Source organism: Mobula birostris, chromosome 22, assembly GCF_030028105.1.
Source record: "Mobula birostris isolate sMobBir1 chromosome 22, sMobBir1.hap1, whole genome shotgun sequence".
NCBI lineage: Eukaryota > Metazoa > Chordata > Chondrichthyes > Myliobatiformes > Myliobatidae > Mobula > Mobula birostris.
This window is the reverse complement of record NC_092391.1, coordinates 60,321,575-60,343,178: the sequence shown is the minus strand read 5'-3', so window position 1 is coordinate 60,343,178 and position 21,604 is coordinate 60,321,575. Positions and strand designations below refer to the sequence as shown.

The following is a 21,604-nucleotide window of genomic DNA, read 5'->3' as shown; positions in this document are numbered from 1 at the left end:
TTCGATAATAAATTGTACCTTAAACTCACAAAGGAGTAATGGGCTCTCTTGTCTACACTTTTATTCCTGATGGAGGGTTTCAACCCAAAATGTCAACAATTCCTTTCTGCTCCTCCCATGTAGGTGTTGCACAATACCCTGAGTTCCTGTAGCAGATGTTTTGTTGCTCCAAGTAACAGATTCTGCAGTCTCTTGTGTCTCGATTTGTACATCCAGCTGGAACCAGATGGGGCTAGGATCATGTGGAGAGACCTTGTCCCCATTTGCTTCCATCTTCCCATCATGCCTGCTCATCTGGATCCACCAGTCTCCTGCCAGCCTCTATCTCTGCCCCCATTCACTGCTATACACTGGTAATCCAACTTCCCTCTTAGTCTTGATGCAGAGTTTAGACCAGAAACATTGCCTTGCACCTTCCTGCCTTCACAGATGCCACTTGGCCCCTGGAGTTCTTCCAACATTCTGGTTATTTGTTAAAGATTCCAGCATCTGCAGCCTCCTGTTTTCAAGGCATTGAAAGATATGGGCCGAATGCAGGGAATGGAATTAGTGTAGATGGGCAACAAGGTTGGCATGGATGCGTTGACTGAGAATGTACACCTTCTTTACCGTACAACCATCAATCCTGAACCACCGTGGATCCTTTCACTCACCTCAAATCTGAGCTGATTCCACAACCTACAGACTCACTTTCAAGACTCCACAACTCATGCTCTCAGTTCCCTTATCCTGTGATGCAAGCCAATTTGTAAATGTGTGCACAGACACTCATATTTAATAAAATATTGGATCCTTGTGGTTACCGCCAGTGGTTTTGATCAGTCAAGTAGTCAGCAGATGCTTCCATGGTTGTGGCACTGAGTGAGAACATGGCAGAACATAAGCGGGGAAGATGGGCAGCTACACTGTCTTAGACATTGTGGTTTGGGATAGGTGACAAAACCCACCCGGTCACAAGGAGAACTTCTCACAGACAGTGGCAGGGATTGAACCCCGATCGGTGACTGCTGGTACTATCAATGATGTCTGATCGATTTAAGCACCAGGCTGAATGGGAAAGATCGGGTATGGGCTGGATTGTGGTGGCGGGGTCCAGGTCCTGGAGCGCTGCAAGAGTGAGGAACGACCCGGTGTTTGAACAATTTAAACGCTGGACCGGATTGAAAAGGTCAGGGTGTTGGGACCCGAGGTGAGGGACAGGCCAGTTCTGCCTGGTTCTGCTTGCTTGCTCCATGATATTTACTCGGCCCTGCTCCGGCTGCAGTGATGACTGTTTTCACGCCGGTGGTCCCGTGCTGTTTACTCGGCGCTGCGCTGAGTGACGAGGTTTTGCCCTGCTCCAGCTGCAGTGATGCCTGGCTTCGTGTCTTTCATCGAACTTCAGTTCCGAATGCTAATTGCTTACTTATATCCCTGAGTGGGCACGTGGCCAAGTGGTTAAGGCATTTGACTTGTGATCTGAAGGTCATGAGTTCGAGCCCCAGCTGAGGCCACGTGTTGTGTCTTTGAGCAAGGCACTTAATCACACATTGCTCTGCGACGACACTGGTGCCAAGCTGTATGAGTCCTAATGCCCTTCCCTTGGACAACATTGGTGTCGTGGAGAGGGGAGACTTGCAGCATGGGCAACTGCTGGTCTTCCATACAACCCTGCCCAGGCCTGCGCCCTGGAGAGTGAAGACTTTCCAGGTGCAGATCCATGGTCTCGCAAGACTAACGGATGCCTTTACCTTACTTATATCCTTGTTCTCCCTGCGCATTGGGTGTTTGATGTTCTTTTTAATGGGTTCTTTTGGGGTTTCTTTGTTTTGTGGCTGCCTGTAAGAAGTTGAATCTCAAGGTTGTAAAATGTATACATACTTTGATAAAAGTGTACTTTGAACTATAAACCATAAAGGTTGCACTAACCACTAAGCTTCCTTGTCCTTTTGAGGACAAAAATCTCACACAGTATTTCTTGTAGTTACATCCTCACGCACAGACTTAGCGAAAACGCGGCTAATTCACTCCTGGACCTGAGTGGTTTTGGTAACCGCCACTGCTCACTGCAGAGGACTATCTATCAAGGCCGGGCTGGACTGGAGAAAGGCATCTCACTCCAATCACGATATCTGAAAGGAGCCACAAAGAATTCTAAACTTTGTAAAAGGAAAAAGGAGAGTTAAATCAAAGATAATAAAAGTAAGCAACATTTGGCCCAGAGGGGAACAGCAGAAAAGGTCAAATATTGCCTTTTTCAAGAATGCTCATTCAAAGCAGATGTCAGTTGTAATAAGGGGAGAATGATGTAATGGCCTTTGATTGACACTACAGATCTCTACCCAAACAAGATCTTGTAGAAACCAGCTCGTAAAGAGGGTGAGTGTGTCTGAACAAAGGTAATTACTAATATTTCTATAATAAGTATGGTTGGATAAACTGTGATTGAATTTTTTTTACAAGGAAATTACATTACTTCATCCCACTATCATTACCCCATGAAGCTAATGACAAATTTATTACAGGTCAGTTCTACTGGTACAGTTTTATATTATAATGCAGGAGTAGTGGACAGGTTAATTGATTATCCTTTGAAGTGACTGTCTTCAACATGGAATTAATGTCATTAAGATTTGGAGAGAACAGTTTTAGGAAAATACTCGTCAGTATTTTCATGCAGGTGCATTATATCCAGAGGGTTGTCAGACTGTTACCGTGACAACCGGACAGTCTCTGTATTCAGCTCCTTGACTGGAAAAGTCATTAAGAAGAAGCGCGGGGACGTTCTCGTTTCGTCTGAGAAGCAATGTGAGGGGAAGCCAAAGGAGAGGAGTAAAAGACTTGTCTGCTGACACAAAGAGGCACTCTGAGGGGCAGAATAAACTCTGCTGTCGGAATTGGTGAGCTTTCTCCCTCGGTGCAGTAACAACGGTAAGAAACACCATCACTTTGACTTGCAAACTCTTGTCTTTCATATACAGACTCTAGATGCAAAGACAGTGCAGGGGATCTCCTTGCATGAATATATTACTGTCCCGAACATTGCTGCCTCCAAGCCAAGAAAAAGACAATTGGAGGAATGAAATAAATTCTGTTTATTCATAATCATTGTTTGCTATAAATCCTTCCCTAATATTTTTATGTTAAAAAAAGGTCTCTTCGCTGGTCAGTTGGATACTGAAGATCATGTGGAATGACCCCATGAATGAGTTCTATCAGTGACCCTGTGGCCTCTTTCATCGATTGGCCCCGATTAGCTCAGGAACCAAGGTCAAAGGGATCCCAGCAGCAGGCAAGTGATCAGCTGCAAGGATCTCCTTTTTGGATCTTTGTGTAAGACCTTCAGTGTCGCACAATCTAAGCTGGAATGCTTTCTGCCTGACTTCCTGTGAGTTGGCAGATTGTTACTTAGTCATACTGGTCACAACTCTGGTGATCTCAACAGGGCAGGAGGTGGCAGGAAGAGGAGGAGAAAGTATGGTACATACACCTATGTTCTCGCTGTTTCTTGGAGTATCTATCTATCTATTTATTGATTGATTGATTGATTGATTGAGATACAACACAGAATAGCCCCCTCTGGCCCTTTGAACCATGCCACCAAGCAATCCCCCAATTTAACCCTAGCCTCGTCACTGGCCAAATTACAAAGACCAGTTAACCTACCAACCGGTATGTCTTTGGACTGCGGGAGGAAACTGGAGCACCTGGAGGAACCCCACGCCATCACAGGGAGAAAGTACAAACTCCCCACAGGCAGCATGGGAATTGAACCTGGGTCATCTGTACTGCAAAGCGTTGTGCTACCTTGCCACCCTTATAAGACCATAAGACACAGGAGCAGAATTAGACTATCTGGCCCATCGAGTCTGCTCCACCATTCCATCCTGGCTGATTTATTATCTCTCTCAACCCCATCCAACTGCCTTCTTCCCATAATCTATGACGCCCTTACCGTCGAGAACCTATCAGCCTCCGTTTTAAATATACCCAATGAATTGGCCTCCACAGCCACCTGTGGCAATAAATTACACAGATTCAAAACCCCCTGGCTAAAGAAATTCCTCCTCATCTCTGATCTAAAGCGATTTTGAGGCTGTGCTGTCTGATCTTAGACTCTCCTATTATTGGAAATATCCTCTCCACTTCCACGCCAATTATGATGGCTAAAGGCTGATTTATACTTTTGCTTCAAATGTACGCCGTAACCTACACAAGTGGCCTACGCGCATTGTGAGCATTTATACTTGTGCATTGGTGTGTCTGTGTCGCTCTACAATTCGGGCACGTCATGCATGCGCACACACCTGCCCGTGCAAGGCTTCATGGTCATGGTAGTCTCTCTCAGGGTAAACAAGTTTAAAGTGAACGTCTTTTTTCGTAAGAGCGAAATGTGTCCTCCATAATTTTGGAGGTCTGTAAAGCTTTATGGAAAGCATTGCAGCCAGAGTTCCTTCCCTGCCCTTCAGTCGCCCAATGGGAAGCTATTGCAGCATAGGAGGAAATGCGATGCTACCAAGTGGACTAATCACGGTTGTTGCGGTCTGCGTTACCGTGACGCATAGTTACATTTTGGGAGAGGTGCGCATCAGGCTACAGCATAGGGATCCACGTAGGCTTTGTGTATGTACGGGGTCTTTCTTTTGTTACATTTAAAATGGCGATTTTTGTTATGTTAATCTGTGGAATGCGGCTTTGTTGTGTTTTAACGCTGCAGAGAGTTTGCGCTAGCAGCTTATTGTGGTTTAGAGGGTGATAAGAGGGTGCTATTAGCCAATGGGTGGTTATGTATCGTTTTGTTTTCGGATGCCATGCTGTATGATATGACTGTGGACTGAGTTTTGGCGGGGAGTCGGGAGGAGAGACGAGGAGGACGGCGGACGTGCGGAGAGGCTCCGGTCGATCACTTCGGGTGGTCCCGAGCCGTGGGTCGACGGAATTCGGGTGGTCGTCTGACGTCGAACTTGAGCTCCAACGGTAGCGCGCGAAGAACTTGGACTTTGATAAGTGTTGGCGCCTTTTTTTTCATTACTTTCCTCTCTGTATCAAATGTATATTAATGCCCTAGAATTAGTAATATCTATAAAGTGTATGTGTTAAAATTTACTGGGTGTGCTGGCTGATGATTGATGTTTGTGATTGATTCGGGCGACGATTGACCCTGAGGGGACTGCTGAAGCAGGTGCTGGGCGGGATTTCCCCTAGACATACACGAGCCAAAATAATGGAACGTTACAAGTGGGGGCTACCGTCAGGGATTTGGATTTTTTTTTCGGGAAAGTTGTACTTGTGGTTGCGGTAAGTGGTGTGAAGATGGAGCGAGATAAGATTGTAAGTTGGTGTGAAATGGAGGAGGTACGGGTGAATCATGCGTGTGTGGTAAGCGGGGTCGATTATCGCATTCCGGCAGAGGTACTGGTGCGAGGGTTGAGTTTGATTAAAGGTATCGGGCAGGTAGAACTTGTAGCTAGAAGGGGTGGGAAAGAACTGGATTCCAGCTGGATGTTGGTGCGGACGAGTGCCGACGTCATGACTTTGGAACTACCAGCGACAGGCCATGCCCCAGGGGAGGCGGGGCCGTGGGGTCTCCACACTCTCCCCGAGGATGCAAGTGAGGAGGTGCCGGAGGAGGAGGAGCTAGATGAGGCCCCCGGCCGGGTGCCCGTAGCAAGAGGTAGAGGTGTGGAGTGGGAAGGTTTGGCCAGGCCTCGCCCCCATGGGCTTGAGGAGACCGCCGAGTTAACGGCTGCCATTACCTCCCTGGCGAGAAGGGTTTGGGGCATAAGAATTTTCTTGGGAGCCAAGCCCACCCCAGAAGGGGAGGATGACTAGGAGACCTGGGTTGAAGATACATCCCAATTGTTAGAGGTGTGGCCAGTTTCGGATGAGGAAAAGAGACAGCGATTGGTGGAAAGCTTAAGGGGCGGGGCAGCCCGGGTGGTCCGCGATCTGAGAGCGGCACGCCCCTTGGCTTCCCTATCGGAGTGTTTAGACGCTTTGGAGGAAGTGTTTGGACTGTCAGGGGATCCCTGGCGGCATTTAGCAGAGTTTCAACGGATGGGGCAGAGAAGAGGGGAAAAGCTCTCCGACTATGCTTTCAGGCTGGAAGGAAAGCTTACGGGGTTGCTGCGACGAGGTATAGTGAGGGAGGACGATGTGGCGGAGTTAAGGATGAGCCAGATATGTAGCGGTTCCCGGGAGGATGACAGGGTGGCTTGGAGTGTACGGCAGTCATTTAAGCAGAGCTCCCCTCCATCATTCGGACGGCTGATCCGAGAGGTACGGGCCGAGGAGTGTGCTTTGGGCCGACCAGGGGGCTCGGACCCTCAGGGACGGTCTTCAGCGGTTCAGGAGGTGGTAGCCGGGATGAGACCAGAGAAATCCAAGGGGTCCTCGGGGGCCCGTATCGGGAGGAGAGAGGCGGCGAGTAGTGGGTGCTATAACTGTGGGAGAGAGGGGCATTTCCGCCGGGAATGTGAGTGGCCGGGGGCGTGCTACCACTGTGGGGAAGCTGGCCACTTACGGAAGGATTGTGAGAGACGAGATGCGCCGAGGGGGGAGGGCCCCCAGGCCACCAAGAAGGGAGAGGTGTCGGGAAACTTGAGAGGCTCAGTGAGGGAACGGACTGGAGTCTCGGGAGGAACACGTTCCCAGAAAACCCCTATGGAACCCCGGAACGAACAAGCCCAAATTCCTGATGGACTGGTGGGACTCTGTTCCAGCGTGTCCCTACGGATAGAGGGAATCTTTGCGAAAGCCATCCTTGACACCGGGTCGCAGGTTACCTTACTGTACCGGTCGTTCTACAACAAATAAAGCATTTGGCAGTAACTCCGTTTAACGCATTGGAGATTTGGGGCATAAGTGATGGTGATTACCCGTACGATGGATACTTGTCAGTGAGATTGGAATTTTCAGAGGGAGATGTGGGAGTATCGGAAGCCTTTGAGACGCTGGTGTTGGTTTGTCCGGACCCGGTGGAGACCGGTGGTGCTGCCCTGTTGGTGGGGACTAACTCCCCTCTGGTGCGACGGCTCTTGGGAGCCTGTAAGAAGAAGGGGGGGGAGAACTTTTTGGAGACCCTCTCAGTACACCCCGTGTTCCGAGGAGTGTACGAAGGAGTGAGTGACCCCCAGGGGCTGGACCCGGAGTGCAAACGAGGGACGGTGTGGTGCACTCAGGCGAGGCCTAAGGTGATACAGCCAGGGGAGGCGGCATTAGTGATGGGAACCCCCAGATTCCCCGGATTGCCGCCGGGAGAGGCCCTGCTAGTAGACGTCCCCGACGACCTGGAAAGGGAGTCCTGGTTCCCGGCTGGGGCGCTGGTGAGACCTGAATTGCAGAGGCCCTCAGCTGTACAGGCACGGCGGATGGGGGTGATGATAAGGAACATAACGGAGAGGGAGATCACCTTTAAGCGCGGGATTGTTCCCGGTGACGGTGATGTCCAGCGCCCCCGTGAATCCCACTGGAAGAGAACTATTGGGAGACGGGGGGGCGGCTGACCGAGGAGGCCTTTAATTTTGAAAACTCCCCTGTACCGCCGGCGTATAAGAGCAGGCTGGTGGAGAAGATGCTGAAGTTAGGGGATGTCTTTTCTCAGGGCGAGTTTGATGTTGGGTTTTCCAAGAGCACTCGGCACACCATTCGGGTAACAAATGACACCCCGTTTAGGGAGAGGTCGCGGCGGTTGGCCCCAGCGGATGTGGAGGATGTGCGGCAGCACTTGCGGCTGTTGAAAGATGCAGGGATTATTGCGGAGTCCCGAAGCCCATATGCGTCCCCCATAGTGATGGCAAGGAAGAAAAATGGGAAGGTACGCATGTGCGTGGACTATAGGACCCTGAACCGCCGCACTGTTCCCGACCAATATACGGTCCCGAGGGTGGAAGATGCATTGGCCTGTCTGAGTGGTGCACAGTGGTTCAGTGTATTGGATTTGCGGAGTGGGTATTACCAGATTCCGATGAGCGAGACTGATAAAGAGAAGACAGCCTTTATCTGTCCCCTGGGGTTTTTCCAGTTCGAACGAATGCCCCAAGGTATCTCGGGGGCCCCAGCCACCTTTCAGCGGCTCATGGAGCGGACAGTGGGGGACATGAACCTGCTGGAGGTATTGGTGTACCTGGACGACCTGATAGTGTTCGGATCTACGTTGGAGGAACATGAGGAGTGGCTGCTGAAGGTGCTGAGTCGGCTGAAAGAGGAAGGGTTAAAACTTTCCCTGGATAAATGCCAGTTCTGTAAGACGTCGGTCAGCTATATCGGGCACATAATCTCGCGAAATGGAGTGGCCACCGATCCGGGTAAGATAGCCGCAGTCACCACCTGGCCAAGACCTCAGAAGGTGAGCGCGTTACGCTCGTTTTGGGGGTTTTGCGGATATTACCGGCGGTTCGTGAAAGGATATGCGAAAATGAGTCATCCATTGAACCAGCTGCTGTGTGGCTATCCACCTGTGGGGAGGAGGAGGAAGGGAGACCGAGGGTCGGAGGTAGGAGGATACTTGAACCCGGGGGAGCCTTTTGGAGTGAGGTGGGATGCTCAATGTGAGGAAGCGTTCCAATCTGTAAAAAGGGCGCTGACACAGGCCCCAGTGTTGGCTTTTGCTGATCCCCGGAAGCCATATGTTCTACACACTGATGCCAGTCACGACGGTCTGGGGGCTGTTCTGTACCAGGAACAGGGAAACGGATTGAGGCCAGTGGCGTTTGTCAGTCGGAGCTTGTCGCCATCTGAGAGAAACTATCCCACTCACAAGCTGGAGTTCTTGGCATTGAAATGGGCGGTGGTAGACAAGTTGAGTGACTACCTATACGGGGCCCAGTTTGAAGTGAGAACTGATAACAACCCCCTCACTTATATCCTGACTTCGGCGAAGCTGGACGCTACTGGGCACCAGTGGTTAGCAGCCTTGTCTGCCTATGAGTTCAGCCTGAAGTACCGCCCGGGGAGTCGGAACATCGATGCAGATGCCCTGTCTCGTCGGGCGCACGACAAGTCGGGCACGGCCGAGGAGTGGAAGAGTGTCCCTGCCCAGGGAGTAAAGGCCATGTGTCAAGTTGGGAGCGACGGGGAAGTAGGAGCACAGATGGGAACGGATCGGGCAGTAGATCAACTGGGGGCTGACGGTGACGCGCTGCCCACTGTTTACTGTAATGTGACTGCTCTGAGGAACCGGCAGCTGCCGGAGTTGAGTCACCAGGAAGTACAGGCGGCTCAGCGTGATGACCCAAGCCTTGGCACTATCTGGTACGCGGTGAGCCAGGGTGATATGGGGCAGGTGGAGAAGGCGAAACATGCCTCCGTTCCTCTACTACTGAAGGAGTGGCGAAGGTGTTATGGGAGAAGTACTTTGTTCATTATGGCCTTCCCTGGCGGATCCACAGTGATCAGGGACGGGACTTCGAGAGCAGGCTTATCCATGAATTGCTGGATATGCTTGGGGTTGAAAAGTCCAGAACCACTCCCTATCACCCGCAGGGTGATCCTCAGCCCGAAAGGTTTAACCGGACCCTGCTGGACATGCTCGGCACCTTGGAGATTGGACAGAAGAGTAAGTGGAGTCAGCACATCGCCCATTTGGTTCATTGTTACAATTGTACTCGCAATGATGCTACGGGGTACTCGCCCTACTATCTGATGTTCGGACGGGAAGCGAGGTTGCCCATTGATCTGTGTTTTGGGACTGAAGCGGGGGAAATACCTTCGAAGCCATGTCTGAAGTACGTGTCCGATATGAGGAGAGAGTTGAAAAGGGCGTACGAGTTGGCTGAGGTGGCAGCCACCAAGCAGAACCAGCGGAATAAAAGGAGGTATGATCAGAAGGTAAAGTTCGTCCAGCTATTGCCGGGAGACCGAGTCCTTATCCGGAATTTAGGACTACAGGGTAAGCACAAGCTGGTGGACCGTTGGGCAGCCACCCCATATGTGGTGGAGAGTCAGATGCCGAATCTCCCGGTTTACCGGGTGAGACCTGAGGGCGGGCAGGGGCCTGTCAAGGTACTCCATCGGAACCACCTGTTGCCTCTGGGTTGAGAGGTGAAGATGGACCCAGAGTCCGAATGGGAGTTTACTCCTAGTATGAGGACTCTGCGAGGGTGCGGGGCGCGGGAAGAGGCCGCTGCGAAGAAAACGGGGCCAGTCCCCACCTCGAGAAGGGATACGTCATCGGAAGATGATGATTCGGACGTGTGGTACCTGCTTCCGTTCGCTGATTCCCCGGTGCCAGGAGAAGAGACCCTTGGCCCTTCCATCACTGAGTCAGGGGAACCGAGGGAGGGTGTTGCAGAGCCGCCTGTATTACAGCCGGCATTGGGGGAGGAGAGGGTGGAGGCAGAGCCCGAGCCAGAGGGCTCACCGGGGCAGAGGGATCCCGGTGAAGGGGAAGGTCCGTCAGATAGGCTCGAGGGGTCAACTGAGGTGTCTGAACAGGGAGAGACGGCAGAGGAAGTCCAGAGGCCTCAGAGGAGTAGGCATCCCCCGGAAAGACTCACTTATATAGCGCCGGGAGAGCAGGGTGTGATCTCTACTGCCCTGCAAAGTTATGTCACTGCGTTATGCACCTGGGTTGGGTTTTGTGTTTTACAAGGAGTACTAGTGAATTCTGTTAACGTCATGAGGGCATGACTTTTTTAGGTGGGGGGAGAGTGTACGGGGTCTTTCTTTTGTTACATTTAAAATGGCGACTTTTGTTATGTTAATCTGTGGAATGCGGCTTTGTTGTGTTTTAACGCTGCAGAGAGTTTGCGCTAGCAGCTTATTGTGGTTTAGAGGGTGATAAGAGGGTGCTATTAGCCAATGGGTGGTTATGTATCGTTTTGTTTTCGGATGCCATGCTGTATGATATGACTGTGGACTGAGTTTTGGCGGGGAGTCGGGAGGAGAGACGAGGAGGACGGCGGACGTGCGGAGAGGCTCCGGTCGATCACTTCGGGTGGTCCCGAGCCGTGGGTCGACGGAATTCGGGTGGTCGTCTGACGTCGAACTTGAGCTCCAACGGTAGCGCGCGAAGAACTTGGACTTTGATAAGTGTTGGCGCCTTTTTTTTTCATTACTTTCCTCTCTGTATCAAATGTATATTAATGCCCTAGAATTAGTAATATCTATAAAGTGTATGTGTTAAAATTTACTGGGTGTGCTGGCTGATGATTGATGTTTGTGATTGATTCGGGCGACGATTGACCCTGAGGGGACTGCTGAAGCAGGTGCTGGGCGGGATTTCCCCTAGACATACACGAGCCAAAATAACGGAATGTTACACGTAGGTTTCGTGTCTACGCCGTACCTACGGCGTCGATTTGACGCAGAAGTATAAATCAGCCTTAACTCTCTTCTTTAGATTCTATACCAACTGCTAGCATGCACGCTCAGTTGGTAATATGTAAACCAAATTGATAGCTGGCACTGGAGAGGCCTCACTTGAGTATTGTGAGAAGTTATGGGACCCTTATTTAAGAAAGATTGTGTTGACATTGGAGAGACTTCGGGGGGGGTTCACGAGAATGACTCTGGGAATAAAAGGGTTAACATATGAGCAGCGATTGAAGGCTCTGGGCCTGTACTTGCTGGAATTTAGGAGAATGAGGGGAATCTCATTGAAACCTATTGAATGTTGAAAGGCCTAGATAGAGTTGATGTGGAGAGGATGTTTCCTTTTTGTGGGAAAGTCTGAGGTTGGAGGGCCTAGCCTCAAAACAGAAGGACGTCTATTTAGAACAGAGGTGATTTCATTGCCAATGGCAGCTGTGGAGGCCAGGTCGCTGGGTGGGTTAAGGTGGAGGTTGATAGGTTCCTGATAAGGCAGGGTGTGAAAGGTTGTGTGGAGATGGCAGGAGAATGGGATTGAGAGGGAAATGGATCAGCCATGATGAAATAGCAGAGTAGACTCGATGGGCTGAATGGCCTAATTCTGTTCCTCTGTCTTGTGGTCTTATTTGCAAAGGAAATGGAGTACATTAGGAGAGAGGTTTTGCTACAAATTGTAGAGTTTTAGTGAGACGTAACCAGGAGCACTGCATACAATTTTGGTCTCCTTATTTACCTTTATCAGTGTGAGTCATGTTGTATTATGTGGGCAATCATGGTCTTTCAATGAATATGATTGTTCTTGGCAATTTTTTCTACAGAAGTGCTTTGCCACTGCTTTCTTCTGGGCAGTGTCTTTACAAGGCGGGTGACCCCAGCCGTTATCAATACTCTTCAGCAACCCCAATTCAACTTCTGCTGCTGTCTGTAAGGAGTTTGTATGGTCTCCCGGTGACCGTGTGGGTTTCCTCCGGGTGCTCTGGTTTCCTCCCACAGTCCAAAGATGTACTGGTTGGTAGGTTAATTGGTCATTGTAAATTATCCTGTGATTAGGTTAGGGTTAAATCGGTGGGTTGGTGGGTGGCACGACTCCAAGGGCTGGAAGGACCTGTTTCCCACGGTATCTCTGTAAATAAATAAATCAGAATCGGGTTTAATATCACCGGCATATGCCATGAAATTTGTTAACTTTGCGGCAGCCTGAATGATTCAGGAACAGCTCCTTCCCCTCTTCTATCTGATTTCTGAATGGACATTGAACCCATGAACACCACCTCACTACTTTATTTTATTTCTATTTCTGCACTACTTACTTAATTTAACTATTTCATATACACATTATGCAATTCACATTTTTTCTATCATTATGTATTACATTGTAGTGCTGCCACCAAGTTCACAAGTTTCACAACATATACCAGTGATATTAAACCTGATTCCGATCTGATTCCGTCCTTGGAAGTTGTGAATGCTGAGAACATTAAAAATATTTGAGGCCGAGATAGATAGATTTTTGGAATAATGGGGAATCAAGGAGAAGGGCTCAAAAGCGGCTGCTGCCTCAGTCAGAATAGCCATTGAATGGCAGAGGAGGCTTTTGTTCTTATTTCATGCCTGTTTTTACAAGGCAGAAGATGCATGAGTGTCTGTTTTCTTCTCCCTAGATGGAGGTGTACCTTGCAGCCCTCAGCATCTTATTGACCAGTCTCCTTCTGCTTTTCTTCCTTCTTCCCATCCTGCTTAAAAGCAACAGCAGAGCAGCAATCTTCTGGCACACTGTCCTGGAAGAGAAGATGGCAGAGCTTATGACTGGGACGAGCACAGAGAGCAGAATTTTAGAATACGTGTTGCGAAATGCTGTGCGAGGTGATGCAAAGAGCGTAGTGGACAACATCGACAACTACTGCAGGGAGAAGGAGTGGGCGATGAATGTAGGGGATGAGAAAGGTAGGCTTTTTTCTATTTAACAACATGTCATGGTTACATATAGCAATATTGAATGGATTATTTTGGTATGAAGTCCTTGTCATCTGGCTCTTTGGCACAGGCCAAACCCCAAAATTACTTACAGGCTCAATATCTAACATCTCATGTAACAAGCTCTTCAGACCTGTGCAGAACACTGGGCTCCATGGCTTTTAAAGCACCTTAATTGGTTAATTGTTGTCTAACGAGAGTTACAATCATTTAGGTTTCCTTGTGTTTTTCTCCAGTGACTCACTCTCTGTAACATGGTCTCCTGGTGCTTTTTGCTTAAACTTGTTAAGTTTATTTTGACGGGCTTGGGGATTCCGTGTTACACGTATTATTTGAGTAGTTGCCTGATTAGCACTAATCGAGGGGTCCTAGTTTTCAGGATGCTGCTTCTTGTGGTGTCACTAGGCCGAGCCAAGAGGTTGTTTAGGGATTACCGTTGCCAGATCTACATCAGAGTCTGTCCGTCCTCTGCACATCGGGACAACTCACCTTTCTTTGCGTATGTATTGAACAGTTCGAGGTTTAAAGTAAATTTATCATTAAGGTATGTAAATGTTTTCATATACAACAACGAAAGTTGTGTATCCTGGGAAGGACGTACAAACTCCTTACAGAGGAAGCCAGAATTGAACTGTGACACTTACTGCATGTCACCTACTGGCGTTTAGGGCAACAATGAAGGGCCTCCATCTCTGGCTGTGTTCAGGGCTTCCTTCATCGTGTCAGTAGCCTCCTCTCAGCTTTCACTACTGTCGGTCATGTAAGTCCCGGGTGGAGTCTCAGGAATACCGTCGCACTCAGATGTAGAAGGATTCTTCATTGTTGTTTCCATAACAATTTTGTTTGACCAGTCAGGGTTGTTAGCCCTGAGCTGAACCCCCGAACCTGGAGGACCGGTGGACCACCCCTAATCTGGCCTCTACTCTTTGACCTGTTTGGCATGGGTGACTTCACCAACAGCCCCTGACTCCAACCAACATAGCTCTCCGGGCCATTGAGGCATGGCAAGCTTCGGAACCCTACGACGAGTTTGTGGTCCCCTTGCAGGTGGGCTGTAGGAGCTTTCCGCTAAGTGCTACTGTGCGCTGAATTCACTGTCCACAGACTGAAATGCTGAATTATGATTCCTAGATTTCAAATGTAACTGGGATTTTGATGTAAAGTTCCTTTAACGCTGGACAAAAGAGTTGCTTTATTATTTGCCAGTATGACCTTTCTTGGTGAAAGTAATTTTGATTTTCATTCAGCTTCAGCAAGCTGCCAGGTTGTTCTGGCTTCTCTGATAAAAATCTGTGTGGGGTTCACGCCTTAAATACTAAGTGACATCCGTGATTAATGAACTGCATGAGAAGACAATGTACTTCAGCTGAAATGTGGAGCTGAGGACTGCGTTCCTGTCTGTTACCATGGCAGCTATCTAGTGGCTAGGCTGAGTCAAGGGACATTGTAGATTACCTGCCAAATTCAATATAAAAGAAACTGATATGATCACAGAATAATTTACCCTTTGATAGTAAAATGCTGGAAGACATTGTTTTCAAGGGAAAGGTATAAGTATTGATCTAAGTCATTACGCAAGTCCAAGTTTGTAAATAGGATTTAAAATTTGAAATTAAATAAGACCATAAGATATAGGAGCAGAATTAGGCCATTTGGCCCATCAGGTCTGCTCTGCCATTTTATCATGCCTGATCCATTTTCCCAAACTCCTTCCTTCTCCAAATAAACCTTCATGCCCTGACTAATCAAGAATCTATCAACCTCTGCCTTAAATATACCCAATGACCTGGCCTCTGCAGTCGCCTGTGGCAATGAATTCCACAGATTCATCACTCTCTGGTTAAAGAAATTCCTCCTCAACTCCATTCTAAAAGGACGCCCCTCTATTTTGAGGCTGTGTCCTCTGGTCTGAGACTCTCCCACCATAGGAAACATCCTCTCCACATCCACTGTATAGAGGCTTTTCAACAGTTGATAGGTTTCAATGAGGTCACCACTCATTCCAGTGAATACAGGCCCAGAGCCAGCAAATGCTCTTCAAATGACAAACCCGGAATTATTTTGTGAACCTCCTTTAAACCGTCTCCAATGTTAGCACATCCTTTCTTAGATAAGAGGCCCAAAATTGCTCACAATACTCCAAGTGAAACCTCACCTGTGCTTCATAAAGCCTCAATATTATATCATTAAATGTGTTAGTGAACAGAGATTCCTTGGTTTTTTTTGCATTTAAGTCTATTGGTATTTGTTCCTGCTTTACTGAGGGACGTATTCCAAGCAAAGACAATGGAGTGAATTCAAGTTTCACAAGAGGATCTCACAAAGGCAAAACCCATTGGACATACTCCAGCAGTGATCTGGGAGTTACCCACACACACACAGGGAAGGTCCTGATCTGTACATGTCCAGTGGGTCTCTCTCAAAAGGCTAGCCTAACCGAGACCACTTTTGCCCTGTCACAATTGCTGGTCCTAACAGATCGAGGCAGCTATAAAGAAGGCAAGACAGTGGCTGTACCTTGTTAGGGGCTTGAGGACATTTGGTATGTCCTGAAAAACACTCAAAAATTTCACTCGAGCATTCTGACTGGTTGCATCAGCTGCCTGGTGTGGGGGTGAGGAGAGGACTACTGCACAGGATCGAAGGAAGCTGCAGAGGGTTGTAAACTCAGTCAGCTCCATCATGGACACCAGCCTCCGTAGTGTCCAGGACATCTTCAAGGAGTCGTGTCTCAGAAAGGCGGCATCCAGCATGAAGGGCCCTCATCACCCAGGACATGTCTTCTTCTCACCAGGAAGGAGGTACAGGAGCCTGAAGACACACACTCAACGATCCAGTAACAGCTTCTTTCCGTCCGTCATCCGATTTCTGAATGGACATTGAACCCATGAACACCACCTCACTGCTTTTTATTGCACTACTTATTTAGTTTAAGTATTTAATATATTTTTTTCACCCCTTATGGGTGGTGTGAATGTGTATTTTTCTCTCAATCTTGGGTCCTCTACCAGAGACCTGACAGTGTGAGGGTTCAGCTAGTATCCTTGCTGTTCTTCGTAGTGCGCTCTTCTGGTCCGAGATCTCAGATGTTGTTCCTGGGATTTGTTGGAGACACTCTCCCAGTTGGAGTTACAGCTCCAAGTGCCCCCATCACCAATAGGATTACTCTAGCTTTAATCTTCCACATCCTTTCTATCTGCTCTTTCAAGCCCCGGTACTTCTCCAGCTTCCCATATTCTTTCTTCCTGATGTTACTGTCTTTCGGAATTGCCACATCTATTACTATAGCTTTCTTCTGTTCCTTGTCCAGTATTCCTATATCTGCTTGGTTGGCCAGTACCTGCCTATCAGTCTGCATTTGGAAGTGCCACAGGATTTTAGCTCTGCCATTCTGCACTACATCCTCTGGTGTTTCCTCTCTGGATTTGGGAGTATCCAATCCATACTCAGCACAGATGTTCCTGTAAAAATTCCTGCAACTTGGTTGTGTCGTTCAGTGTATGCTGTCCCTGCCTGCACCTTTCACCCTGCTACTATGTGCTGGATGGTTTCAGCTGGTTCCTTGCATAGTCTGGTCTGGTGTGATGGACCCTGCTTTTACTGCTGTTCTGCTCAATGCCTGTCCTTGTGCAGCCATGAGCAGAGCCTCTGTGTTGTGTCTCAGCCCTGTCATTTCCAGCCATTGGTAGGACTTTCTTATGTCAGCCTCCTCTGATATCTGGCGATGGGACATCCCGTGCAGTGGCTTGTCCTGCCATGGCCTCTGGTCCTCCAGCTCTGCTTCACCCGCTTCCATTTCCATTTCCATGTCCTTGCCTGCTGTCTGAGATACTCTCCAAGCAGGTTGTCCTTGGGGTCATCTTCCTGACATACACATGCAGGTTTCACATTTCCTCCAGGGTTGTGACCTTGACTTTTCAAAGTCCCCATCTTCCTTTAGTATATGTATATATACTTACTGTATTTCACAGTTTTTCTTTTGTCTTGCATTGTACTGCTGCTGCAAAGTTAACAAATTTCACGATAGATGCCAGTGATATTAAACTTTATTCTGATTCTGATTTCTGCAGCTAAGTTAGTTGATACTGGCTGACATTTTAATTTCGAAGATCATTTTGAAAATGATGGTGGATGGTTTGGGATGGTGGTATGGAGTGTGTGCTCTCGGCTAAGGTGACTCGACCCAGGGACATGGGTGCAAGGCAGCAGGCAAGTTCAAATAATCACCTGGGTCTGGAATAAAAATGCTGATGGTGACTGACTGAAAAGGAGTCCAGGAGTGTGGGTCTAGCTTCGTGTTTACTTGAACCGGGGTGTGGACATTTTGCGTGGTATTGTGATGACGTATGCAATTTGTGTATTTAGATTAGATTAGATTATGAGGACCTTATACTGTCATTTAGTAATGTATACATTAAGAAATGATACAATGTTTTTCCAGAATGATATCACAGAAACACATGACAAACCAAGACTGAAAAACTGACAAACACCACATCATTATAACATATAGTTACAACAGTGCAAAGCAATACCGTAATTTGATAAGAACAGACCATGGGCACGGTACAGTCTCGAAGTCTCTCAAAAGTCCCATCATCTCACGCAGACAGTAAACCTCCAGCACTGCCAACTTGCCGATGCAGCATCCCGGAAGCATACGACCACAGTCTGACTCCGAGTCTGTCCGAAGACTCCAAGCCTCCGACCAGCTCCCCGACACCGATGCACCGAGTACCATCTCCACTGAGCACTTTGACCCCAGCAACAGGCAACAGGCAAGGCCGGGGATTTGGGCACTTGCCTCCGGAGATTCTCGATCGCACAGTAGCAGCGGCAGCGAAGCGGGCATTTCAGAAGTTGTATATGTATTTATACATATAACCCGTAATGAATTATTTAAACATAGAATGCTTAACCAGTCTCTATATATACACACATACATACAAGATTTCTCAAACATTACTGAAATAATAAATACACAACAGTGACCACGAACAAGATTTCCATATAAAAAAAATGCCTGGTCCTTCCCCAGTCTGGTCTCTATGTAGTCCTGGACTTGAGGAACTGTTGTACCTAATCTATATCAGTATCAGAATCAGAATCAGATTTACTATCAGTGACAGATTATGAAAATTTTTTCATTTGTGGCAGCAGTACAGTGTGTTACAAGGAAGTCCCCTTAATAATAGTATTCAGTTTGGCAATGAGAGATTCTGTACTTACCGACAAATTCCTTCATTGTCTCAACTAAAAAGCACGTGGGTTTACGAGCTGACTGACTGTGCGCACACTCACTAGCTTTCCCTGATCCTACATGGACAGTCAAAGAATAGAAAAGCTAATAGCAGGAAGACGAGTCTGCGCTGGCTAGGTGTTCCTCGTGATCCCGATGTGAACTCCACGTGCCCGGCTCAGGGTCCTCAACATCCGCGAGTGTTGGTCTCCGGAGAGTTGTTGCTGCTTTGTGTGTGGATAGTCAGAGGCTTTTTTCCCAGGGCTGAAATGGCTGACATCAGAGGACATAGTTTTGAGGTGCTTGGAAGTAGGTACAGAGGAGATGTCAGGGGTAAGTTTTTTATGGGGTGAGTGTGTGGAATGGGCTGCCGATGATAGTGGTGGAGGCAGATACGATAGGGTCTTCTAAGAGACTCTTGGATACGTACATGGAGCTTAGAAAAATAGAGGGCTGTGGGTAACCTTAGGTAATTTCTAAGAAAGTACATGTTTGGCACAGCATTGTGGGCCAAAGGGCCTGTATTGTGCTGTAGGTTTTCTATGTTCCTATGCTTTGCCTTCGAAGCTTCTTACTTTTAAACATCGGTTCAAATGGTGCATTTCAATTTTGCTGGCTCAAGGTCATCTGACTGACCTGTGTTAGATTCCCATTGCATGTAGCCCAGGATAACAAGCAGTATCATTTTATCGCCTTCGCCTACAATTTCATAAATTAGGTTATGACTCTTGTTCTTTTCAACTCTGACTGGTTGAAACTGCGTCACCCAGACACAGGGCCCAGATGACGAGATTATTTATGCAAACCCGCCATGTTACACAATAAACATCTTCTTACTTGAGAATGGTCATTCGCAGAAACTCCCTGTACCCACTTTCAACTGCTCTGATTAAGTTATCCCAGAGCAAGAATCAGTTCACAAGATGGCGGCTACAAGGACCGTTTCACAAAATGTCTGCCTCCATAGAAAAATAGAGGGCTATGGGTAAGCCTAGTAATTTCCAAGGTAGGGACATGTTTGATACAACTTTGTGGGCCGAAAGGCCTGTATTGTGCTGTAGGTTTTCTATGTTTCCATTTCTGTTCACTGATTGGCATTCTTTCTGGTCAGTAAGTGTAATACATAAAAATTAAGTTACAGTAAGAAATATAAAAAATAAATAAGTAGTACAAAAAGAGAGCGAAATAGTGAGATAATATTCATGGGTTCATGGCCCATGCTGGCAGTTTAAATGGTTCGGCGCGAACTAGATGTGCCAATGTCCATTACATTTCTATGACTCTATGACCCTTTCAGAAATCGGATTACAGACGGGAAGAAGCTGTTCCAAAAATGTTGATCAGGCTCCTGTACCATCTCCCTGATGGTAGCAATGAGAATAGGGCATGTCCTGGAGGGTGACTGTGCTTCATAGTGGGTGCTGCCTTTTGGAAATGTCCGTGATGTTGACTAAGCTAGCGCCCATGGTGAAACTGGCTAAGTTTACGGCTCTCTGCAGCTTTTTCTGATCCTGTGCAGTGCCCCCCCCCCATACCAGTCGATGAAGCAACCAATCAGGATGCTCTCCATGGCACATCTGTAGAGATTTGCCAGAGTCTCTGATGACATGCCAAATCTCCTCAAACTTCTAATGAAATATAGCTGCTGATGTGCTCTCTTTGTAATTGCATCAATATGTTGGGGGCAAGGATAGATCTTCAGAGATTATGACCCCTGGAATTTGAAGCTGCTCACCCTTTACAATACTGACTCCTCAATGAGGACTGGTGTGTGTTCTCCTCACTTCCCCTTCCTCAAGTCCATAATCCTGTAGTCCTTGTTCTTCCTGACCAAATAGCAATGATGCTGCTGCGAGCAAGTATGAATTTCCACGTACTTCACTGTACTTGTGTACAATAGACTTGACGTTAATCCTTTACTGAACTCAGCATTGTGAGACACCTTTCAGGGGGCATAATTATCATTATGTGCCCTGTCATATGACATCATCATTATGTGACATATCATATGACACCATTATTATGTGCCATTCATATGGCATGTGCAAACATGGTGACCATAATAGTTCTTCGCTTATTTTTCTACAGAAGTGGTTTGTCATTGGCCTCTTCTGGGCAGTGTCTTTACAAGACTGGTGACCCCAGCCATTTTCCATATTCTTCAGAGATTGTCTGCCCGGCGTCAGTTGTCTCACAACCAGGACTTGTGATATGCACCAGCTGCTCATACGAACATCCACCACCTGCTCCCATGGCTTCTTGTGACCCGGATTTGGTGGGTAGGGGCAAAGCAGGTGCTACACCTTTCCCAAAGGGTGACCTGCAGGCTAGCAGAGGGAAGGAATGCCTTACACATCCTTTGGTAGAGACTTATCTCCACCCACCACACATTTCAGGGGATAGTCAATTGTAAATGGAACTCGAATATTTCTCAAAGCTCAGGAGGCCCATTACAGTACTCACTTACACCCCGTGTACTTGCAGCTGACCTGTTCTCTCTCACACGCCCATCAATTCCTTACCACTCATCTACCCTAGGCTCAACTTACAGTAAGCTAATAACCTACCAGTCCTGCTGAAGGGAACTGGCCTGAAATGTCGACTGTTTATCCGTTTCCATGGATGCTGCCTGGCCTGTTCAGCTTCTCCAGCATCTTGTGTGTTTTGCCTTGGATTTGCAGCATCTGTGGATTTTCTCTGTTTGTGAACCTACCAACACAGACTAGGATGTTTGAGCTGAGGGCATCCAGGGGAAATCCACACCATCACAGAGAGAATGCAAACCTCCTCACAACGATGTATATGGGCACATGGTAGCAGTTAGCGTGATGCTCTTACAGCTCATTGCATCGGAGTTTGGAGTTCAGTTCCACAGCCTCTGTAAGAAAGTTTGGACGTTCTCCCTGTGACTGCATGGGACTCCTCCAGGGCCTCCCACAGTCCAAAGATGTACCAGTTGGTAGGTTAATTGGTAGTTGTAAATTCTCCCGTGATTAGACTAGGGGTAAATCGGTGGGCTGCTGGGTCGCATGCCTCGGTGGGAAGGAAGGGCCTATTCCACACTGTATCGCTAAATAAAATATAATGAAATAAAGGCTAGCC

The 21,604-nt window shown here is 47.9% G+C and overlaps 1 protein-coding gene across 7 annotated transcripts in view; it reads left to right on the top strand.

The window, feature by feature from the left end:
• Positions 1–2,792: 2,792 nt before the first annotated feature.
• Positions 2,793–21,604, top strand: part of LOC140186232 (catechol O-methyltransferase-like) — a 42,605-nt gene continuing 23,793 nt past the window's right edge. The window contains exons 1-2 of one of the 7 annotated variants that reach the window (XM_072240236.1): positions 2,793–2,910; positions 13,034–13,233. In XM_072240236.1, the coding sequence (XP_072096337.1) occupies positions 13,080–13,233 (154 nt within the window). In that variant the 5' untranslated portion in view covers positions 2,793–2,910; positions 13,034–13,079. Of the gene's footprint in view, positions 2,911–4,566; positions 4,607–5,579; positions 5,654–12,950; positions 13,234–21,604 lie in introns of those variants that run through there. The other 6 variants (XM_072240234.1, XM_072240241.1, XM_072240235.1 and 3 more) reach the window with 6 other exon arrangements.